Source organism: Schistocerca nitens, chromosome 5 (assembly GCF_023898315.1).
Source record: "Schistocerca nitens isolate TAMUIC-IGC-003100 chromosome 5, iqSchNite1.1, whole genome shotgun sequence".
Taxonomy (NCBI): domain Eukaryota; kingdom Metazoa; phylum Arthropoda; class Insecta; order Orthoptera; family Acrididae; genus Schistocerca; species Schistocerca nitens.
The window spans coordinates 600,080,325-600,097,456 of NC_064618.1; the positions used below are offsets into that span (position 1 = coordinate 600,080,325).

Below are 17,132 nucleotides of genomic sequence, written 5' to 3' on the forward strand. Positions count from 1 at the left end.
TTGAAAGGGCACGGCCGATTTCCTTCCCAATCCTTCCCTGACCCGAGCTTGCGCTCCGTCTCTAATGACCTCGTTGTCGACGGGACGTTAAACACTAAACACCACCACCAATCGTAACGAAAGTTTTGTGTGTGTGTGTGTGTATATATATTTTTAAAATGATTTCAATTTCAGTAATATGCTACTTTAACTTAAACCTCGTATATGGACACTTAGCGGTGTTGGTGTCAAAAGAACGTTGTCATAGATTAACATGCAGGAACCCTAAACGCACATCTGCATAATACACTCTTGCAATAATTTTGAACTTTAAATTTGAATGAAACTGTCTCTTAGTTCAACGTACCTCCGACAGCAATGCAGGTAATTTCCACTGTGGATCCCTCGTTGTAAGGACCAACAGTGTAGTGAGGTATGGTTTCTCCGTTTCCATCCAGAAAGATTATCCGCTTTGGTGGCACTGAAATAATAATAGTCCACTCTTAGAAACAGTTAAACTCATAAAAGAAACTGAAACAATGAAACTGTTTTTTAGATCAAAGTACGATAAGTATGAATTCGTGGATATGTCTATTGAATTAACACATATCCAGACTGTAGTAATGCAGAATCTCCATTCAAGCCTGTCGTCTAAGACCTGTCGATAGAAAAGACCGTTACTGGTTGCCTGATATCTAAGACCAGTCGATAGAAAAGGTACTTTCTGGTCGTCCAATTTTCTTACCGCCACATCCACAATACTAACCAAATTCTTATTTGCTGAATTAGACTTTAAAGCTAATAGGTTGAAGACGTTTACGGTCGCAGCTACACGTCATACGCATACTTTTGAACTGTTATATAGAAACGATTGTAAGTGCGCATCTAACTGCTGAAGATTTACCACAGTTGAAATGTTGGGTCTTTAGTCGTACGACTTCTGTTCCTAGAATCCCATAGGCAGTTCTCATCCTGAACTCAACAATTATTTCTCCCAAATATCAACTTACCGTTTTCATTTAGCTTCTTCAAATATTTGCTACAATTTTTTGTGCAATATCTTTAAAAACTGACATGAGATACATGTAACTTAGTCAAATATTTTATCTTATGTCGCCTATTACATTTATATGTTGACAAGAGCTTCTACCTGTGGACTTTTACTACTGAGTAGTCTTTCTGAAATACGATATATGTAATCTGGTGATATCTAAAGCCATGGACTGCAATAACTCTTTATCTCATCAATTTCGTTTATGACAAGAGCCATTCGGCTTCTTCTAATCTATTGTGGCATCATATGATGAAATAAGGTCAACACTTCTGAAAAAGATTTTTATTAGATATCGAAACCATAGTCAAGGGATAATAAACCTATAGTTGCAACTGGTAGGCTGAGTTTTCAGCCTATTCTGAATTACACAGTTGCTGTTTCGCAGCCATGTGTAAGATCTTCAAACAACATATACTGGATATGCGTTTTCAGAAAGCATGAGAAAATTATCTGAGTATGTCAAGCTATTTATTTCATCACCTTTGTTTTATCTAGGGACGGCTTATGAGCCACTCCCTCAGTTTTCTTTTTGCCTGTCCCAATCTCCCACATAGAAAGCGTCGTGGAATAAAAGCGCGACTCCTCTGCAGAATGAAAAATTATGGCTGGAACCACTCCTATGCTTCTCCGCAACTCTGTTTCTTCTAGAAGTACTAACCCAGTACACTTTTCCAGAGAAATATTATTACAATCCATCTGATTGTATTCCTTTGTCATCTTATAAAATAGATGAAGTCTAAAATACTAAAATAACCGACGTTTCGCCCTTGAAGTTTAATATGTGTGAGGAGGTATTGGCAGATTTTGTGTTGTGTCGAAGGAAAGCGTGGATAGCTGATATGGTAAATACTGTTCACGAAAGGTAAGGTTTCTGTTTCGAGTCTTGAAACGGTATACAGTTTCAACCTGACAGTGAATTTTATAACAGTGCACATTCAGCTGCAAAGTGAAAATTCATTTTGCACCTTTGATGTTTCCACACGCTTTACCGCAAATATTCTGTACTGCTGAGAGCTCTCTGTTCCTTTCGTGGTTTTCTTCAAGACTGTCACCATCTTCTCACAGTTCAAGAACATAGATACTCCCTTCTTTTCCACCAAAAGATAGCTATTCTCACACGTTATGTGTCATTATCGTATGTCTGGTTAATGACTTGCCACATACTGGCCGAAATATGATGTGATAACATCTGAGCTCAACGCTAAACGTCTGCTGAGCGGTATATACCTGCTGCGTAACAGAGTAGGCGATACAGAAATGCAAATTCGAAATGAATTTAACGAAAAGTTGCACGAATCCTACTAAATTTATACCGATGGAACCAAATCTCATGACAGAAACAATTTAGATTATGCTTTCTTTTTTTGCCGAAGCACTCGGTAGCCCAAAGAAACATCCGCTTCGCCGCAGAAGCGTGTTCCATTAAAGAAACAGTGCTATATGGTACAATAGTCTCAACTAAGAAGTGCGTTAGCACGAAGCAAGTACCTCATATTCTGGTTATCGAGCAAAAGGAGAAAAAAAGCAATACAATTGGCCAACTTGTACTATTTAGACGGGAGGGGAGGGGGGGGGGCACAGACGAACCATATTCTATGAGCATGTGGGTGGTCTAGCAAAACAGGAAACGGACACAGATTTGTGTTATGAAATCTTGAAATATATAGATAGCTGTATGGTCAATATGACCAAGTGTTAAAATACATAAATAAGGACAAGAAGGCTAGATCATTATCTTGGCTTCAGTCGGTCTTATTTTCGGACTGATTTTTGATATTGTGTGTAAGTATTTCATTACTGTCCTTTGCTATGAGGTTCACTGAAATGAAACCTGGCCAATGCGTCTATCTTTGCCTTACTTGTTAGGTGGCACCACGTAACTGCGGGTATGTTGGCGCCACCTATTGATAGAGGTACTGACATGTGCGCACCGTTTGATGTTGCATAGCGCCAGTGTAATTTCAAGCCAAAGAGAAGGTGGTCACAAAATTTATCGTCCACTACCGAACATGCAGGCCAGTAAGCAGGACCAACTAGGCGTGATTCGATTTCTGACGGTGGAGGAAGTTGGAGGCTTTGAAATGTATCGACGGATGAAGGCTGTGTATGGTGAGTACAGTCTGAGTCGTTCAAGTGTTGTGGAATAGCGCAAACGATTCCTTGAGGAGCGCGAGTCACTGAAAGACGATGCTCGTCCTGGACAGGCTCATTGTGTCATCACGCCGGTAATGGTTCCGGAAGTGTATGCTTAGTATTGGACCACCACAGAATCACAGACGACGAGATCCATCAGTTACTGGGTATTAGCGTGGGTACAGAACACACCATAGTGCATCAACATTTGAACTTTCGAAAAATCTGTAAGCAGTGGGGGGTCATCTGCAACGTTATCATGAGGAGGAAAAAGGCTATCTGTCGCGTATTGTCACAGGTGACGAAACATCGTGTCACCATTTTGAACCAGAAAGCAAGCGTAAGAGCAAACAGTGGAAACAAGCGACTTCACCACCTCCAAAGAGAACAAAAACCGTGCACACCAGTTCTGCTAAGGTCAATATGATCTTTTCTGACCACAAGGGCCCACTGCATGTCGAGTTCCTGGAACGGGGAACCACCATCAATGGCCAGTGTTATCAAGTTACTTTACAGAACATTAGACGAACCATCAAGTCGAAACGGCGAAGCTTGTTGTCCAGTGGCGTTGTCGTCCTTCATGATAATGCCCGCCCACACACAACCAATGCGGTGACGACATTGCAACAGTGTTGGTGGGAAGCGCTGGAACACCCACCGTACAGTCCCGACCTTTCACCGTGTGACTTTCATGTGTTTAGACCTCTAAAAGAAGCTATTCGCGGACATCGATTCGCGATGGATGACGCAGTGTGTGACTGGGTCCAGGCCTGAATCCGACAGCAGCTACTAGCTTCTTAAAGGATGGAATCGACCGGCTGGGGTCTCAATGGGATAAACGTGCCAACAGTTTTGGCGACTATTTTTTAGTACGTCTACTGTGTATAACTACATTTTTGAGTTAATAAAATCGTTACCGTTATTTTACATTAGTGACTGGGTGTCTTTTGAATGCCCATCATATTTTATGTTTACATCGGATGTTGTTATTCTCGCTATTATGCAGTAGTTTAGTTTCTTAAAGGGTTTGCTGATTCATGTTCAGAATGTGATTTGCTTAATCGATGGCGTGTACATATAATTCACATTAATATTTGGTCTACTCACACACATTATTAGAATGGATTACATAAAATGTACGCCTTAGTTAGTCAGGTCCACCGTGAAGAGATTCCCAAGAATGTAGGATATCCAGTAAGTATTTACAACGATAAAGAGATGGTATAATGTCTTATTTTCATTCAAAAGATAGGAACAAACTTGTCGCAAAAGATGTAAATGTACAATAAGCTGAGGTACATATGATTATTCTGCAATTTGCATGAAAATGCTGTGAGCCTATGCGACAACCTGGGTGCACTTTAAATTACTATACCTTTATGTTCATCAACCGTACGCGTTTCGACTTTCCGTCAGTTTCAAAGTCTGCAAAAATATTACACAATACTGATATCAGACGATATCAAAATATGATACATTTCACCAATGACAAGAGACATACTACGACGATTAGAATATGGCTACCCAGCTTACCAGTGCGATGTCAGCCATATAAAGACACACTGTAAATAAGGTAGTAGATTTGAAATCATTTTATACGTTGTGTCGATGAAAATTGGAGTTGTAAACAGAAACAAATCGCAACATGTAGCACGTACCCAGCGGTTTAATCCACATGTCTTCCAAAATTTTCACTTGGTAGCATTTTGAACTTATCTCGTGCTCGAGGATGTAGACGCGATGCAATGTATCTAATGTTTTTATATGACCGGCATAGCACTGGTAAGCTAGAAAGTCATATTGTAGTAGTCGTAGTACGTCTCTTGTCAATGGTGGAACGTATCATATTTTCATATCGTCGGATACCAGTTTTGTGTTCAATTTTGGTAGCCTTTGAAAATGACGAAAGGTCGAAACTCGTAAGATTGATGAAAGAGAGAAGCGTGGTCAAGACATAAGTAAAGTGATTACAAGTACATATGATAATCTTTGGGCTAATGTAGCCACACATCATCAAATAGAAACTCTGTTTACAACATTTACGTGCAATGGCTACTTTACTGCACTGAAGATGTACAGAGTTCAGATTTTATGTACTACTCATTACGTTTGATAATACCATTAATATATAAGCATCAGCTGGTTATTTTACGAAAGTCAGAAACAGGGTAGGAGTTGGCTACCAATACAATTCTCTTAACCTGAGCATTATTAGTAGCTTCACTTTTCGGTGCTGGTGGCATATTGTTAAAAATATACGTCCCTGAATAACGGAAATCTTTCTGGACCAAATTAAGAGTTTTTTAACCTTTGTGAAGATTATTCTTACCTCTAGTATCAGTTCCGTGAACTGAGATGATAGCTGATTACATTCTCACTTCTGTTACCTTTGTTCTCCTTCTAATCCCCACTGATCTGACGCTATCCTTGAGCCTGATTCCTTGCATCCGTAACGCCGTGGTTTGTACAGTGGAGACCATGGGAGCCCAAGAAAGACATTGGGAGAGCATCAAAGAGGCGGCTTGAAGACGCGAAGCTGGTAGCCTGAACACGATGGTACCAGATGGCTCAGAAATGAAGATGTTTGGAAGGTGGGAACGATGTGAAAATACTCCACTGGAATGGGATACGCTAAAGAAGAAGAAGAAGAAGAAGAAGAAGAAAAAGAGAAAAGTACATTTAATGATATCTTTAATAACAAACATTTATGAGTTAATTTTTCACGCTGCAGCAGTTGCAAGTGAGAGAAATGCTCTTATCTTGGTCATAGAAATTGACCTAATCAAGACATATATTTCATAAGTATTATGCGTGTCCCGCAAAGTGCTCTCAGAAATTCATTCATTATGGATCGGGTTTCGTTCTTAGGAATTCCGCTAAGAGATGTAGCAAAAAGAAGTGTATACTACATAGAAAAGAAGTAATCAGTTGAACACGTACCATGACTTTGGCTACAACGCAGTAAAGAAGAAATGCCTTTGTGTGATACTTCTCATTCCTTTATCGGGCCAACAGTTGCAACGGCTGACGAACTTATTTTCTGAATGGAGAGCGGAACCGAAGAACCAGTCGTCGTTCATCACTGGACACATTCCAGCAGGGACCCGGTAAAAAAGCGGCATCCTAAATTCTGACCGTGTGGTATGAGCTAACGAGCGAAACAGCGTCAGCTGTTTATTGGATCGGAAGGTATTTCAGGCTGTCCGCGCAGATTAAGGCGAACAATGACGGGCACGTTCATCAGCGTCCTGGGAAGCATTCATTACCGCGGAATAACAAACGAGCAGCGACATGTGAGCCGAGCCCGGAGAAAGCAACTGGAGGCGATAGATACACGCGGCGGTGCTGTCGCCTGTGCAGCGAGGCGAACCCAGCTGTCCCCTGCGTCCGTGTGATTCCATTCGTGAACCACACAAACTGTTGACGTCTACACTGGCCAGTCACATTGGAATGTATCCGCCGCATCTGCCCCGCGGCAAATCTGAATTTCCCATACATTTACATCGCATAAAAATAGTGACCTACAAGGGTTACTGAGTCAAAATTTTATACGATTCTTCACAAAATATTGACTAATATTTGACATACTATAGAACTTTCCGATGAATATCACTCACGAACTCAAGAAAAGTATGACAAACAGATGAGTTAAACAGCATAAGCAGCTTGACAGTTCATGCACCCTATAGTAAAACTAATGTGCAGAAAAGTGAAAAAGAAAATGGAGGATCTGTTACAAGATGATTAGTTTGGTTTTAGGACAGATAAAAGTACCTGAGGGTTCTGATATTGCACTTGGTAATGGAGGGAAGACTTGCAATTAATGTAGATCCCTTCACAGGACTTCTCGACTCAGAAGAAGATAAAATGGGTAAAAATGTTTTATACTCTGTAGAGCAGTCGTATAAAGCTATGTGGGAAGATGGGGGACTCAAAACATGTGTAAATACCAAAAGGAGTCAATGAGAATAGAAGATAATAAGAGAAGTGTTCGTATTAAATAGGATCTAAGAAAACGAAGGAATCTCTTTCCCCTATCGTTGAAACTGTGGTATGACATATCGATACCACCCTACAGGCGTCATGAAGTTGGCAGCGGAATTGCAAGTTTCCGTCACATGCCGACATTGGTTGTGCAACATCCATCGGACCCAGTGCAGCATGCCTGCTCATCCATGCCCCCAGCGGCTCGGAGGATAGCGAGCGCCCTCTGCTGTCGCAATGTAGGACGTCCGGCGGCAGCCATACAGGGCACTCGCAGTTGGAGCCACTACGATATGTGACGCTATGCAAACGTCACCTGGTCACAGGTCCAATACCATCGTTTGTCAGTGCTATCAGCTGCAGTGTTCTTTCAAAGGAACAGACACCATGCATTCAAGAAACGATCGTTTGTGCTTACTTCACAGAGCCTCATCCTTGTTGCTATTGTATGATCTTCAGTCTTATTTTTTACTGCATTATTTGCAATGAGCATTTGTACACTCGGAGAGATACAAGTAAATCTAATATTTACTGTGTTAACTTCTTCGCTAATCATTCCGGCTCTTGTCCAGAATTTCTATAATGACAGTTGCTGCACCAGTCTGTAGCTCACTTCTCCTTACCGGAGTGGGTTTAAAATTTGGGGTGGAAGTATACCAATAACCAGACTGCTGATGGCACCACTACCTTCAGTGAGAGTGAGACGGAAGTAACGGGACTCTTGGTTGGAAAAGACAGTCAAATGAGGGCATAATATGGACTGAGACAAAAGTAAGAAAAGTGGAAGTAATGAGTAGTAATATATAATAAACTCTCAGCCTCGATTTCGGTAATTAAACCAACCTTTACCTAGGTTTCAGCCCAAGTAATTGAGCCTTCTTCAGAAGATACACCTGAATCTATAATATGTCTAAGAGGGCATAGTCTGGAAATAAAACTAAAATAGATTATATCCAGATTATGCCCTCTTAGACATATTATACATTCAGTTATATCTTCTGAAGAAGGCTCAATTACTTGGGCTGAAACCTAGGTAAAGGTAGGTTTCGTTACCGCAATCGAGGCTGGTTGTATCTTATATATTAGATTATCACGATTGCAGACCGTGCTGTAATGTTGAAAATACAATAATTAGTAGTGGCTGAAATGAGTTTGGCGATAAATTTAACATGAAAATTGTGGACCGCGAACTGAGGGTTTCTGCTACCTTGGACAGAAAATAACTCTTATGGACGAAGTGAGAAGGATATAAAGAACACACTAGCATCGGTAAAGAGAGCATTCCTCGCTTAAATAAGTCTCCTAGGTCAAAAATAGACCTCAATTCGAGGACGATATTCGTGAAAATGTACATTTGGAGCACAACATTTTATGGAAGTGAACTACAGTCCACTGTGGGAAAACTGAAAAAGAAGAGAATCTAAGAGTTTGAGATCTGGAGTAAAAGGAGGATGCTGAAAATTAGTTTTATTTATTTGTTTATTTATTTAACCTGGCGCGATTAGGGCCACCAGATCCGCTTAACCAGGCAGTCTACTTTTTTCCATTACTTTGATTACGTTAAGTATGTTGTAAGTTACATCTTACTACTTACTACAGTGTAGAAAGAGAAGAAAACAGTTTACGTTCATTCATGACTACAACAGAATAAAAAAGCTTGCAGAAAAGTAGATTTAAACTAGGAGAGCTAGCAACAATGGTCATAACAGATTGGGTGGAAGAAGGGAGGAGAAAGGAATTTAGAAAAACACAATTAATTATGGCAGGGAAAATAGTCGTGCGACTTACCGATAAATCAAAAGAGGAAGAAACGTAAATGGGAGTACTTGGAAGCATTTACTTTACTGTCTCACTGAGGGAAAACTGGTCATATACGTTAATTTGTTTGGAAATGTTATGACAGTGGCAGAAGGAATTCCTTCTTCTTAAAAACTAGAGATATAATTTTGCTCAGGGTGCCGTTAGCTAATTCCAGAGGTGGACCGTAGCAATAATGAAAGAGTATGGGAACGGTTTTCTTCTATAGATGGACGCAGGCAGAGTACTATACAGGGTGTTACAAAAAGGTACGGCCAAACTTTCAGGAAACATTCCTCACACACAAAGAAAGAAAATATGTTTTGTGGACATGTGTCCGGAAACACTTACTTTCAATGTTAGAGCTCATTTTATTACTTCTCTTCAAATCACATTAATCATGGAATGGAAACACACAGCAACAGAACGTACCAGCGTGACTTCAAACACTTTGTTACAGGAAATTTTCAAAATGTCCTCCGTTAGCGAGGATACATGCATCCACCCTCCGTCGCATGGAATCCCTGATGCGCTGATGCAGCCCTGGAGAATGGCGTATTGTATCACAGCCGTCCACAATACGAGCACGAAGAGTCTCTACATTTGGTACCGGGGTTGCGTAGACAAGAGCTTTCAAATGCCCCCATAAATGAAAGTCAAGAGCGTTGAGGTCAGGAGAGCGTGGAGGCCATGGAATTGGTCCGCATCTACCAATCCATCGGTCACCGAATCTGTTGTTGAGAAGCGTACGAACATTTCGACTGAAATGTGCAGGAGCTCCATCGTGCATGAACCACATGTTGTGTCGTACTTGTAAAGGCACATGTTCTAGCAGCACAGGTAGAGTATCCCGTATGAAATCATGATAACTTGCTCCATTGAGCGTAGTTGGCAGAACATGGGGCCCTATCAAGACATCACCAACAATGCCTGCCCAAACGTTCACAGAAAATCTATGTTGATGACGTGATTGCACAATTGCGTGCGGATTCTCGTCAGCACACACATGTTGATTCTGAAAATTTACAATTTGATCACGTTGGAATGAAGCCTCATCCGTAAAGAGAACATTTGCACTGAAATGAGGATTGACACATTGTTGGATAAACCATTCGCAGAAGTGTACCCGTGGAGGCCAATCAGCTGCTGATAGTGTCTGCACACGCTGTACATGGTACGGAAACAACTGTTTCTCCCGTAGCACTCTCCATACAGTGACGTGGTCAACGTTACCTTGTACAGCAGCAACTTCTCTGACGCTGACATTAGGGTTATCGTCAACTGCACGAAGAATTGCCTCGTCCATTGCTGGTGTCCTAGTCGTTCTAGGTCTTCCCCAGTCGCGAGTCATAGGCTGGAATGTTCCGTGCTCCTTAAGAGGCCGGTCAATTGCTTCGAACGTCTTCCTGTCGGGACACCTTCGTTCTGGAAATCTGTCTCGATACAAACGTACCGCGCCACGTCAATTGCCCCGTGATAATCCATACATCAAATGGGCATCTGCCAACCCGCATTTGTAAACATTGCACTGACTGCAAAACCACGTTCGTGATGAACACTAACCTGTTGATGCTACGTACTGATGTGGTTGATGCTAGTACTGTAGAGCAATGAGTCGCATGTCGACACAAGCACCGAAGTCAACATTACCTTCCTTCAATTGGGCGAACTGGCGATGAATCGAGGAAGTACAGTACATACTGACGAAACTAAAATGAGCTCTAACATGGAAATTAAGTGTTTCCGGACACATGTCGACATAACATCTTTTCTTTATTTGTGTGTGAGGAATTTTTCCTGAAAGTTTGGCCGTACCTTTTTGTAACACCCTGTAGAAACGAAGACGTTGAGAGAATATCTGACAGCTAGGAGGGCTTCTTCCAGCTTCCAGCTGCGGATCGCAAACATCCGTAGACGAAACAACAGCCGCCTGTAGAGCTGTGACAATACTGAGGTGTTACCGTAGAGAGGTTTACAGACTCGCGTTACATGACGCATTGTGATAGGTGCGCGAACCAGCTGCGCCCAGCCCGCTGCAACTCTCAGTGGTTTTCTTATGCCGTGTCGGCTATAGGTAACCGGTATTTAATCTCTGACGCAAGGTACAGGGTTGCTTGTGCACTGACAAGCCGATGAAGAAAACACAGCGTGTGGTAAGATGCCTGGCTACAACTAACGTAACATGGTGAATGAAGTGCTGATGGTCGTATAGACGGATATTGCAGATATAATACACACAAGCAGCCTAGGTTAATTGTAACCATATAACATTCTCACTACTTGTGCCATTTTAGGTTACATCGTAGTGATGAAGGTTCGGTAGAACAAATGACTGCACGACACTTTAGTAGGGCATAGAGACAAGGGGAAGCCTTTCCGCCTGCGGCAACAGTTTTCTCTGACAAGTTGTGATGCTTATAAAACTGGTTACACCCAAGTTCGGCACTTATTTTTATTACTAAGCTTATAACCCTCTCTTATATACAGCTGTAGGCCACCGACGAACCGAATAAAAATTTGCCAGAAAGATTTATTACTGGTGAAGTAGATTGCATTTATCTTGTGAACGAACTGGTATAATCTTTGAAATAAATCCCCTGACGATGAATGTGATTAAACGTATTTCTTTTCATCACTAAATTTGGAATTGCCCAAATTTTATTTGGCAAGATATACCAAAGAGAGACATTATAAAATACAACTAATGGCGAAGAAGGAACAGCGGAAGTGTGTTTCGGAAGGCGGTGACCTATAACACACGATAACCAACGTCCGAGAGTACCCCTTTAACATTAAAACTTTATACTCGCGACAACACAGTTCCTAGTATGTGTCACTGTGTAATTTCTGGATTTCGCCAACCACAAAGATACATTTCTCTATTTGCACTGATAAGTACAGAATTTAGAAGGCCAATTACCTCACCTGCTACACAGGCCTAACGTACGTAATGAACCCTTTGAGTGTCTGCCAAATTACACAAGACACAGTATTAGAGCGACTGCGCAGTCATGTGCCGAGTATATTTAGGCGCCTTAAATCCTTCACCACTGGTGTAGGAAGAAGATGTCATGTAAGCTGTCTGAATTCTATATAAATAGCGTTAAGAACACCGGAACAGGATGCTACTAATGTTTCCGGCTTTCTTCCAATTAGAGGCACCCATTTGGCTCAAGTTCAGTTTTTTACTCTCAGAGAGTAGAGGTTTCTCTTGTTACGAGTTGGTGCGGCATCGGGGGGTAACACTTCTCGAATTATACTCTTCTGTTTTCAGATTTTAGCAAATTAATTTATCTACACAAATGATTTCCTCTCTTAGCTTAAACCAATATTCGCACAGTCGGTATTAGCAATAATAAAATTCAGACAGTCGTGTCAGGGTCCTAAAGTGTAACACCTACTAAATCAAGTAACCTATTTTCCACGAGTTAATACAGTGGCTAAATTACTTTGGACTTTCAATAAGGTGTCAAGATGTTAATACAGTACACACTGTCACAATAGCCACGTACTCGTATGTGATACTATATCTTATTACTTGTCTATTACGAAATTTATAATAATTATGTTACACGTATTTTTTGTCTTTCACAAATTCCAACAGAATACATGTTCCGTAATATTTTTATGATCCACCGCCTTTCTTTATTTCCTTACATTAGTTACAATTAATGATAAACAATGTATGTTACATTTACTACAAATTTCTGTCCTACTAATTTTCTGTCGCAACATGTAGAACCTACTATTACCTCTACTGCCTGTTTTTGGTCTTCTGAAATGATGTTAAAGCAGTTTTAGTGCTAATCAGTATGTGTACATATTCTACGTTCTCGTGCTGTATGTTCACAAGTACTTGTCTTAACGTTGCTAATTTCATTTTATAGGTTTTAAGAACGTTTATTATTACGCTTACTTTTCTGCCAAATTAATTGTGGTATACCTTCTTACACACTACATGTATACCAACTTTAATATGCAGGGCCTGAGGATGGCATATTGAAATGCCGATGCTAGTTGTCAAAATAAAACAAAACAATTTCTTAAAAAATCTGTTTGGCAACTTTCCTTGACAAATACGTCAGATATGTGGTCGTCAGAGAACGGTTTTACTGTAACAGACCAGTTTGCGACGTCGACAGATCTGAATATGATCGAGGGGACTGATGCGAACAGTCTTATGGGGCTGTTGTGGACTTCAGTCCGAAGTGTGGTATGATGGAGCTCCCCACGTTAATCCATTCAGTGAAAGCCTCTTCATCACTGTATAACATGTGCAACCTACATCAATTTGAATCAACTTACTACAACTAAGCCCCATAAAATTTTTAGCTATCATGCGTCCTCCCTATTTGACGATTCCTTATTGCCTCAGGATGTGTTCACGACAAAGGAAATGTATTTATTTTTGTCCAATTGTGCCGTAATTTTCCTTTCTCCTTAACTCTATTCAGTAAACCTGAATTCTCCTGTAGGACCCTATTTCAAAATCCTTTATTCTCTTCTACTCTGACCCGTTAATCGCCCACGTTTCACTTCAGTACATGCCTATACTCCAGGAAAATGCTTTCTGAAATGTTTCCTAGTATTTAAAGTTACATTATATGTTAACAACTTTCTCAATTTCAGATACGTTTTTCTTGCTGATGTCAGTCTGCATTGGTAGCTTTTACGGATGGGTGTACTAGAGACAATACAGCTACTATATGTACTATCAAATGGTTCAAATGGCTCTGAGCACTATGGGACTTAACATCTGAGGTCATCAGTTCCCTAGAACTTAGAACTACTTAAACCTTACTAACCTAAGGACATCACACACATCCATGCCCGAGGCAGAATTCGAACCTGCGACCGTAGCAGTCGCGTGGTTCCAGATTGAAGTGTCTAGAACCGCTCGGCCACCGCGGCCGGCATACATGTACTATCCTCTCCTTTGTATGTTGTCTTCATTACTCGTCCACTTGACTATGAGCGGCGTGTCAATAGTAGGTCCAGGCACCCTACAAATTCGATGTGCTGTCTCCCGCTAATACTGGAACTGAGCCAGTGAGACTAAGGTCAGAAGGCCGGCCGGAGTGGCTGAGCGGTTGTAGGCGCTACAGTCTGGAACCGCGCGACCGCTGCGGTCGCAGGTTCGAATCCTGTCTCGGGCATGAGTGTGTCTGATGTCCTTAGGTTAGTTAGGTTAAGTAGTTCTAAGTTCTAGGGGACTGATGACCTCAGCTGTTAAGTCCCACAGTGCTCAGAGCCATTTGAACCATTTTGAACTAAGGTCACTTGTTAGGAAACGTTTCATGCCCAGGTCAAATGAAGACAAACTTAATAATGTAGGTGGTAGTTCAGACATGTAGTAAATAATGGTGGGCCTTGAGGAAATGGCTACAAGGGATCGGAAGGAACACAAGTGCACTCAATGTGAATGCCCTGGGGGCCTCATTCAACATCCTATTCAGGCACAGAAACTCTCCTCAAGTTTGGAAGGTAGGAGACGGGGTAGTGGCAGAACTGAAGTTGTGGGGACGGGGCGTGAGTCGTGCTTGGGTAACTAAGATGGTAAAGCACTTGACCGCGGAAGGCAAAAGTCCCAAGTTTGAGTCTCGCTCCGGCACACAGTTTTAATCTGCCAGGAAGTTTCATATCAGAACACACTCCGCTGCTGAGTGAAAATCTCATTCTAAAAAAGCTTAACTCCGTTACCAAATGTTCCTGTACAAAGAAAAACACAGAGTATTAACTCAATTTAATTCTCGTACCACTGCAAAGATGAGTAAAATGGATATTAGTGCCACTGGTGTTGCGAAAGAGCTGATGAATTCCCATCACCTTCTGTACCGAATTAGCCGCTGAGCTAACCACTCTTTTAACCACACAAAACTGAAAATCCCTCCACAAATGCTGTGTTTCAACGGTTGGAAGAAGTCGCACGTTACATCCAGTAATGAAGGACCTCGGCCAGAATGACCTTTTCCATGTCAAGCAGTATGGATTTCGATAACATGGATTATGTGAAACTCAACTTGCAGTTTTCTCACACGAAATCTTGAAAGCTATGGATGAAGGCAGTCAGGTAGATACAGTCCAGGAAGTGTTTGATTGAATACCACACCTACTCTTGTTGTCGAAAATACGATCCTATGGTATGCCAAGCAAATTTGTGTCTGGGCTGTGGATTTCTTGGTCGGAAGGGACTAACATCTTTTCTTGAAGGAGAGTTATCAACATATGTAGAAATAACGCCTGATGTTTCGGATACTTGTTGTACGTGTTGTTTATTAGTGACTTTTCAGACAATATTGATAGTTACTACAGACATTTTCCAGATGATTCAGTTAGTAGCTATAGTGAAGTATTTTCTGCTTTTTCTTCTTCAAATTTGTGGTTTTTTCCTGCAATCTCAGTCCTGAAACAAGATCACCACTCTCCCTCTTTGTACTGAACCATATGAAAATCCTGTCGTGTAGTGAACCATTCTTTACATTTTTTTATTGTCCCGCATATCTCCAAATTGCCCTACTTTTAAAACATTCCTGTAAAATAACGCAGAGCTGTTGTAGTATACATGATTCACTAAAAATGTACTTGCCAGGTAGGTTATTAGTTAAGAAAATGCATGCTATTTTTATGGATACTCCCAGTAGACTAGGATCGTATGAAAGCTACAGGAAATATTGTGTTACAAATGGAATGTAAGTTTTTGATATCCTTGCACGGATACTTGCAGTACATGCGACACTTATGTAGCTGAGTTTGGGATAGAATGTAAAAGTAAATTCACTTAGCAAAGATTGTGCAGAGAGAAAGGAAACTGAAGCTCGGTGGTTTACTTAGACATTCAAAGCAAACTGCATAATAAGAACGGTGAAAGGTTTTACGCACATAAACAATTTGCGAGGCTCATTTCCAAGAAAGATTTTGATGAGGATGCAGTGATCATGAATGTACAAAAGAATTTATCCACAACTAAATTATCGACTAAAGACGCATGTTATCGCAGACTGCTTTCACTCTTCTCCTTCAATACATAAATTTTGTCTAGTGGATAATAGGTATTCTATACATACCCAGAGACGGCTCCACATAAAGCCACGGGCGTATGAAGGGTGTTCTATTTCACATCATTTTACATTCTGTGAGCTTGGCGAAGAGGTGAAACAGTTGACAACGTTCTGTGATTCTGCACGTGGACAGAACAAGAAAAGGACTGCTTTCAGATATCTCCGCTTTGTAGTACATCATGCCAAACGGCTAGATTGTGTGAAAGTAGTATTTCCAGTTGTGGGAAATCATTAATGAGAAATTTGCAGCTAAAACGCCAGACCATTTAACGAGTGCCTGAAACAAGCCTTTCCCTTTCCATGTAATCGAAATCGACCAACCAGTGATTCGTCAATGGGTCAAGTTTTTGACTCTCTTGTTAGAAAATCTTGCCCTTTTAAAACTAGACCTATAAGGGAACCCGTCGTCTCCACTGAACATCAACGATTCATGGAACACAGAGACTGTTACAGTGGCCATTGGGGAAGATCTGTTGTAAATGTTCCAAGACAAACTCTACACTTACCAGAAATAGCAGTTAGTGAGTTTGTTCTTCCAGAGACATCTTATAAAAGTAAGCGCAAAAGTTAGTGTACATGAAGGTGCTCAACATTCCCAAATATGCTGGGAATGTGGAGGTTTTAAATTTGTAATGTCTATATCAGTTTTGCATCCAATCTCTGAAGTAAAATTTACTGATCTACATACCTTTAGATCCGCGATTCCCGAGCTGGGGGTAACTACTCGTGAAGAGTAAAATCAAACGATTTAATGGATAAAAGCAAAATAGTTTGGTTGTGATTCAGTCATGAATCCAAATTAGTTTTAGAAGTTCTTTACTACTGTCACAATTTTCTAAGACTAATGTTGACTATAAGTCATAAATAATAATTTTTTCTCAGTTACTAGTGTTATGGAGATTACAGGTTTCTCGCATTGTCCAACCTACTACACAAATATTGTGTGCTTTGTCCGATACAGTAATCATTCTAAGACATATATGTAACAAATGCTAAGTACCTCATGAATACCTCCCTTTTGTAAGCATTTTCTTCAATAGATCAGAAACTGATTCGTTGCTCACTTCTGAACAGATAAATAAACTAATTGAAAGCACAACGGTATGCAGGTTGTCCCAGGAGGAATG

At 40.8% G+C, this 17,132-nt stretch overlaps 1 protein-coding gene across 1 annotated transcript in view; it reads right to left on the reverse strand.

Moving 5' to 3' along the window:
• LOC126260602 (nephrin-like) overlaps positions 1-17,132 on the reverse strand; it is a 769,721-nt gene that overhangs the window by 269,285 nt on the left and 483,304 nt on the right. Inside the window, exon 4 of the mRNA XM_049957938.1 lies at positions 347-460. Coding sequence (XP_049813895.1) covers positions 347-460 — 114 coding nt within the window. The remainder of the gene's footprint in view (positions 1-346; positions 461-17,132) is intronic.